The sequence below is a fragment of the Rhincodon typus genome, chromosome 1, assembly GCF_021869965.1.
Source record: "Rhincodon typus isolate 14 chromosome 1, sRhiTyp1.1, whole genome shotgun sequence".
Lineage (NCBI taxonomy): Eukaryota > Metazoa > Chordata > Chondrichthyes > Orectolobiformes > Rhincodontidae > Rhincodon > Rhincodon typus.
The window spans coordinates 177,850,370-177,858,039 of record NC_063332.1 but is presented as its reverse complement, the minus strand read 5'-3'; the positions used below and the strand labels follow the sequence as shown (position 1 = coordinate 177,858,039).

The 7,670-nt window shown below is 41.7% G+C and overlaps 1 protein-coding gene across 1 annotated transcript in view; it reads left to right on the top strand.

Annotated features, from left to right (window-relative positions):
* The window catches only part of LOC109937303 (diacylglycerol kinase theta-like), a 76,252-nt gene that overhangs the window by 48,842 nt on the left and 19,740 nt on the right, over window positions 1-7,670 (top strand). The window contains exons 10-11 of the mRNA XM_048613755.1: window positions 363-463; window positions 6,471-6,617. Of these exons, the coding sequence (XP_048469712.1) occupies window positions 363-463; window positions 6,471-6,617 (248 nt within the window). The remainder of the gene's footprint in view (window positions 1-362; window positions 464-6,470; window positions 6,618-7,670) is intronic.

Below are 7,670 nucleotides of genomic sequence, written 5' to 3'. Positions count from 1 at the left end.
TGCTGCTTGGCCTGCTGTGTTCATCCAGCCCTGCACCTTGTTGTCTCTAGAGATACTGAAGGCTGTTTTAGTTGACTTAGTAAGATGTTGGGTATGCAGGGTAGTTTGATCTTGCAGTGGGATAATAGATCGGCACAACATGGTGGGCTGAAGGGCCTGTACTGTGCTGTACTGTTCTTTGTTCTATGTTCTTGACCAGAGCATTGTTTTTTTCATTCAAAAAGACAAAGTCACTGGAATTGAGGGGTTTATTCTGTTTCTGTGTCCACAGATCTGCTGAGTTTCTCCTGCACTTTCGACCTGTTTCACATCTCCAGCATCTGCAGTTCTTTGCTTTATTTCATCATTTCATTTTTTTGCAGATTGTACAAATGAACAATTATTGTGGAATTGGAATTGATGCAGAACTGAGTCTTGACTTCCATCAAGCAAGGGAAGAAGATCCAGACAAATTCAATAGCAGGTAAATCATCTCATTTGTGGCATTCATTGTAGGAAAATTCAGCCAGATGGGTCTTAGTTTGGTTGACTGTTAGGCATACATCCTACCTAGAAAACCATTGAAAGCTGACCAACGGTGACAAACCAATACTGGTCCTAACCATAAGTCTGTGTTAAGTGAGAACAAGTAGAGACACAGGTTTTATATGTTCAAGGACATTCACAAACAACGTTCCTCCTCCTATTGAGGGAGAAATACAACATTAACACATGAAAGCTTTCATGGAGAGTTCCTGGAGTCAAAGATTTCAGGGTCCATTTCTTGGGAAGATTAAGGCATGGATTTTAGAAATCAGTCAGGCAGTGAAGAATAAAACTGGAGCTGGTGCACACATGACACATAATGAACATCCAATCTAATGACTACATTTGTAGTCTACCCCTTCATGAATGCACATGAGTCCCCAAACTAATTTTTGTGTTAACTGCAGACTTGGCCATAATGCATTCATTTTCCTCATCTAAGTCATTAAAATATGTTGTAAATGATTGTAGACCCAGCAGTAATTCTTGTGGCATGCCACCCGTTACAGGTTGACAAAAGGATTGGTGACAGTACTCTACCTGAACCATTAGCTCTCAGTTCTACAGAATAGCAACAGGATCCAATGAAATCCCTGTAGAAGTTACTATTTGCAGTGGCGCAGCTGGCCTCCAATTGGCTGACAGCCCTTGAGGTGGTGTTTCTGCAAGTTAAGGACCTGGCAGGCCTCTCCTGTCAAAACAATGAAGGTTTTTCACTTGTTCCCCAACTGGTAGAGAAACTTGTGTCAGGAGCATTAAACTCTGCCCATTGTGTTCACAAACTCCAGTGTGTGTACATGTTTAATGTGTTAGTTCTGTGAATGGTGCCATGGATTTTTACATTGATTGGAAGAGGGAAACAGGGCCTCACTCTAACATTTCAGCTTGGAAGTGAAAAGAAAGACTTGCATTTACTTGTAATACTTATTCCTTCATGGGATGTGGGTATTGCCAGCATTGTTGGCCATTGCTAAATTGCCCTTGAATTGAATGCCCATTGCTACAGTCATTTCAGAGGACAATTCAGAATCAAGCACATTACTGTGGATCTGGAGTCACATGTAGGCCAATCTGGCAAGGTCAGCAGATTTCCTTCTCTAAAAGACATTAGTCTGCAGAATGGATATTTATGAAAATCGATAGTTTTATGGCCACCATGACTGAGACTAGGTTTACATTCCAGATTCATTAATTTAATGCAAAATTCACCAGCTATTGTGGTGCGGTTTCAATCTATTTCCTTAGCCTTTAGACTACCTATGGATTACTAGCCCAATGACGTTGCCATTACACCGTCTCCAATTTTTATGGCATTTTTCATAATCTTGGAATGTCCTAAAGTGATTTTTTGTTTGAAGTGTATTGCTAAGCATGATACCTCTAGCCGTGTCCCTCTGTGCTGCATTGAGGTGTCAGCTGCAATTATGCCCCAACCCCCAAGAGCATAGCTGGGGGCAGGAGTAAACAATACAATCTGTTATGTCTGCCTTGCCATTTGATACAACCATGGCTGACCTCACCTCGGCCTCAACTCCACTTTCCTGCCCACTCTCCATAACCTTTCAACTTGTTAACAGTTGAAAATCTGTCTCCTCTTTAAATTTATTTAGTGTTCCAATATCCACTGCAAACCTAGAATCTTCTGATTGAGCGGGAAGATTTCTACTAGAAATTTCTGTCTTACCAAGAACTATAAAGGCGATACTTCTGAGATGTTTTATCTCTATTAAAATCTTCTCTCGTGCATCTAAAATGTAAATTAAACAATATTGGCTGTAAATAAATTGGTCTTTCTATCCAACATTCTCTTACCTAGAGTATTTGGAACCACATCTTTACCATTTGCTTACCCTTGCCGAGCATTTTGTAAACTTGTATTGTTGGAATGGATTGGCAACTAATGATGTTTACCATTGCATGTTTTGTTTCGTTTGTTTCCAGCCTTCAAAAATATATGCCTGCCTCTTAGGATTTCTCAAGTGATATCAATTCCTTCGGGAAGCTGGTCATTTATGTTTCATGTAACTGGCCACAGGGCTATAATATGCTTTGGAATACCAATCTCATTTTCTTTGGTTTCATTCTTCACTTATATATAAGATGATAACCTTGAAATTAGTTTACAACATTCAGGCATAAATGGACTCAGAGTAAGGATCCAATACCAGAAGACAGATGCCTGAGGAATACAGAGTATTCATAAGTGAGAATTTGCAAGGATGACGAAGAAGAGCGAGGAGGAATGCCGACTTGGTTGGGGAGGAGGGGCTACTAAGGCAGGGCAGGGGGTGTTGATACTGGACAGACGGATGGGAGGACACTGGAGGAAAGAATTGAAGATTCATTCAGGGACAGCTGAGTAGCTGGATGGATGATTTCAATTTTGAAAATCTTTTTTTTAAATGAAGTGTTTGCAGAAGAATGCTGAGCAGACTGGTTGGAAACCGAGCTTGCTCCTTATTAATTAATTTCCCAGAGTGCTCTGAAATATCTTTTAGGTTATCTGGGAAGTCTGAAAAATTCCCAACCAGGTTTTGAGCCAAAATCTTTTGAGCACAACTATTGGCTTAATCTTCTGACCATATATAGCTGAAGTTATTAAGTAGATGGTGGATCCAGCTGTGAGTAGTGTACCTGTAGTTCTGAAGAAGGGTCCTGACCCAAAACATGAACTTTTCTGCTCCTCTGATGCTGCCTGACCTGCTGTGTTCCTCCAGCTCCGCCCTGTGTTCCTCCAGCTCCGCCCTGTGTTCCTCCAGCTCCACCCTGTGTTCCTCCAGCTCCACACTGTGTTGTGTGTAGTCTAACCTGTTTTAAGGTCATATCAGTGAAAGACGATACTGTCTTATCTAAGAAATGAATGCTGGACCCAAATATGAATCTTTCCTAGTGCTATTTTATTCTTTGGACAATTTTTTAAGGATTTTTATATTTGGCTGTAAATTCCAGTAATGATTCATCTTGAGATTACCACCTCTAACAGCCATTTAAAAATAAACAATTCAAGACGTGAAATGAGTCAGATATATTGTAATGGGAAGTAACATCAGAACACAATTTTAGTTTATAATCCCACAGCAATGATTTTGGTTAATGTTGAATTACCATAATAGTTGCCCCTTCCTTTACATTGTTTTATCACTAACCTGCCTCCGTGGACTATGATATAAACCCCAGGATACTGAACTATAAATGACAGCTATATTTTCCCATTTTATACATTTCTATGCAATAAAATTTGATTCTACTTTTGTTAAATACTGCCTATTAAATGTTCAGCTACTCAGTCAGATAGGTTAAACTAGGGAGAGAGAACCATATGGAATTTAAATTCAAATGGGATCTCCCATTTCTTTGTCTTAATGTTCCTTGAAATTATGTTGAAACAGTGCCAAAATTCACTTCTCTTTGCTTCAACATTATAGAAATCATATAGTACAGAAGGAGACCTTCAGCCAATCAAATCTCCACCAACAAAAACTACTGTAAATCTATAATAATCCCACTTTACTGCACTTACCCAAAATCTTGAATGTTATGACTTTTTTTAATTCAAAAACGGGATAAGGGCATTGCTGACTAGGCAGCATTTATTACTCGACCCTAGTTCCCCAGAGGGCAGTTCAGAGTCAACCACATTGCTGTGGGTCTGGGAGTCACATGTAGACCAGACCAGGTAAGGATGGCCATTTCCTTTCCTAAAGGACATTAGTGAACCAGATGGGATTTTCCAACAATTGACAATGGATTCATGGTCATCATTAGATTCTTAATTCCAGATATTTTATTGAATTCAAATTCCACCATCTGCCCTAGCGGGATTCGAACTCTGGTCCCCAGAACATTATCTGGGCCTCTGGATTAACAATCCAGTGATAATACCACTAGGCCATTGCCTCCCCTAAAGTGCTCACCAAGTACTTTTTAAAGGGTTTCTGCTTCAACCACCCTCCCAGGCAATGCATTCACCACACTCTAGGCGAAAACATTTTTTTCTCAAGTTAATTCTAAACTTATTGCCTTTCACCTTAAATTTATATCTTTGTGTTGACCCTTTAAGAGGAATGCCTGATTTCTATCCACCGTGTCCATGCCCCTCATAATCTTGTATATCTTTGAGGCCCCCCTCTCAGTCTTCTCTGTTCTAAAGAAAACAGCCTGAGTTTATCCAGCCTCTCTACATAGCCAAACTGTTCCATCCCAGGAAACATCCTGGTGAATCTCCTCTGGAACACTCCAGTGCAATCAAATCCCTCCTATAGAGCGGTGACCAGAAGTGGGCGTAGTACCCCAGCTGTGGCCGAACCAAAGTTTTGCTCCAACTCAACCTCCCTGCTCTTATAATTTATACCAGGATTGATAAAGGAAAGTATCCCATATAACTTCTTAACCACCCTATTAACTTGTCTTGCCACCTTCAGGGATCTGTGGACAAGCACCCAAGATCCTGCTGTTCCTTTGAGCTTCTCTGTATTCTGCCATTCACCGAGTATTCCCTTGCCATGCTCCTTCTTCCAAAGTGCATCACCTCACACTTCTCAGGGTTAAATTGTATCTGTCACTAATTTGCCCATCTGACCAATCTGACTGCATCCTGCTGTAATATAAGACCTTCTTCCTCACTGTCAACCACCTGGCCAATATTTGTGTAATCCGCATTTTACTTAATCATTACCCCCCACCACATTTTCTTCTATATCACTGGACACCAGCCTCCAGTTACACGAACAACCTTCTACCACCACCCTCTGTCTCCTGTCACGAAGCCAGTTTTGAATTGAGCTTGCCAAGTTATTCTTGATCCCATGTGCAATGATCTTCTTTCAGTCTCCCAATTTGAACCTTTGTCAAAGACTTTGCTGAAATCCATATAAACTACATTAACTACGCTACCCTCACAAAAGATTAAGTCAGAAGATAAGAGCTCATGGTCTTGGAGGTAGCATTTTGGCATGGATAGAAAATTGGCTAATAGGCAGAAAACAGCAAGCGAGTGGGAATAAGACGTTCTTTTTCAAGTTGGCAACCTGTAACCAGTGGGGTTCCGCAAGGATTAGTGCTGAGACTGTCATTGTTTATACCATCAATGAATGACTTGGAGGAATGAAGTAAATGTACTGTATCCAAATTTGCTGACGACACAAAATAGGTGGAAAGGCAGATTGTGAGACGGATACCAACAGTTTGCAGAGAGATATTGATAGGTTCAGTAAGTGGGCAAAAACATTGGCAAATATAGTATAATGTGGGAAAATGTGAAGTTAGTTTTGGAAGGGAGAACAGAATATTATTTAAATGGACAAGAACTGCAGACAGCTGCAACACAAAGTTATATGGGATACTTTCCTTTGAAGCACAGAAAGCTAGCACACGGGTGCAGTAGGTAATCAGGAAGGCAAATGGAATGTTGGCCCTTATTTCAAGATGGTTGGAATAGAAGAGTAGGGAAGTCTTAGTGGAACTGTACCAGGCGCAGTACACCAAGAGTACAATGAGCAGCCTCGGTCCCCTTATTTAGGGAAAGATATCCTTTAACTGGAGGCAGTTCAGAGAAGGTTCACTTGGATGATCCCTGGTGTGAAGAGATTGTCTTATGAGCAAACGTTAAACAGGACTCCACTCACTGGAGATGGGATTGTGTTTGCTACTTTCTAGTTTTCAGGAACCTTTCCAGGATCAATAGAATTGTGAAAGAGAAAAACCAATGCATCTAATATTCCTGTATGCACCACCTCCAGTGCTGTTCTGGTCCAGGCAAGTATCAACCTTCAATCCTGTTAACTTTTCAAATTGGGCTGATGGAGTGATGCAGTCACGGTTATCTATTGTGAAAGTGTAAATATAAAGAAAAGCTGCTGTTTTTTGTTCAAGTTATCTGAATCACAGAAAAATGTTAGTTTTCCTTCAAAGGGTACATTTTTTAAAAGAAGCCTTTTCTACTTCAGGTTTCATAACAAAGGAGTTTATGTAAAAGTTGGGTTGCAGAAGATTAGTCACACACGTAGTCTGCACAAGGATTTAAAGCTTCAAGTGGACGATCATGAAGTGGCACTTCCAAATATTGAAGGCCTTATCTTTCTGAACATTCCGAGGTAAATCTTTAGAAACAAAATTGGTTCTCTAGCATCCCCTCCCTGAATTTCTCTGCTTTTTTCAGGCACTCTGTAAAACCTGCCAGTTTTTCCAAATTTTTTAGTTACCCCTCCTAATGTGATAGGTTGATGTCAATTTTTGTCTCCTGTAAAGCACCTCAGGACTTTTTCCCATGTTAAAGGTGTTATATAAATTCAACTATTGGCGTTGTTCCTGCAACACAGGTGGCATCAAACCTGGGGTGTACCTGACCTCTGTCAATAGGTGTGAGGCTGGAGAAGGACAGCAGGTCAGACGACATCAGAGGAGCAGGAAAGTCAATGTTTCAGGCCAAAACCCTTTGTCATGACTCAAACCCTTCAACAATCTCGATGAAGAGTTTTGGCCCGAAATGTTTGACTTTCCTGCTCCTCTGGTGCTGTCTGACCTGCAGTGCTTTTCCAGCCTCACACCTATAGAGACAAAAAAACCGCAGATCCTGGAATCCAGATAGACAAACAGCAGGCTGGAAGAACACAGCAAACCAAGCAGCATCTGGAGGAAAGGAGCAGTCAACCTTATTCAGGACTGGATGTGGGGGAAGGGAGGAGCTGCAGATAAAGGGAGGTGATAGCTGATTGGGTGGTGATAGGTGGACACTAGTAGTAGCTACAACCTTGTTGGTTGATGGGAGGGATGAATCCGGTTCATGGCTGGAAGGGACAGTCAGAAGGTGGAATGGAAGGGAGGAGGTGTGGGCTGGAACAATGCAAATTTGAAGAACAACACCTTATCTTGCGCCTGGGCACCCTGCAGCCCAGAGGACTCAACAATGAGTTCTCCATTTTCAAATAACCTTCCCACCCATCCCCCGGCTTCCTTTCCAACCCCACCTCCTCCCTTCTATTCCACCTTCTGATCCTCGCTTCCAGCCACCAATCGGATTCATCCCTCCCATTGACCAACCAGGTCGTACCTACTACTAGTGCCCACCTATCAAACACATTCTGTCTCCACCCCCCCCCCCCCCCCTCTCTGCGGAGACCCCCCCCCCACCCTCCCCACGTCCAGTC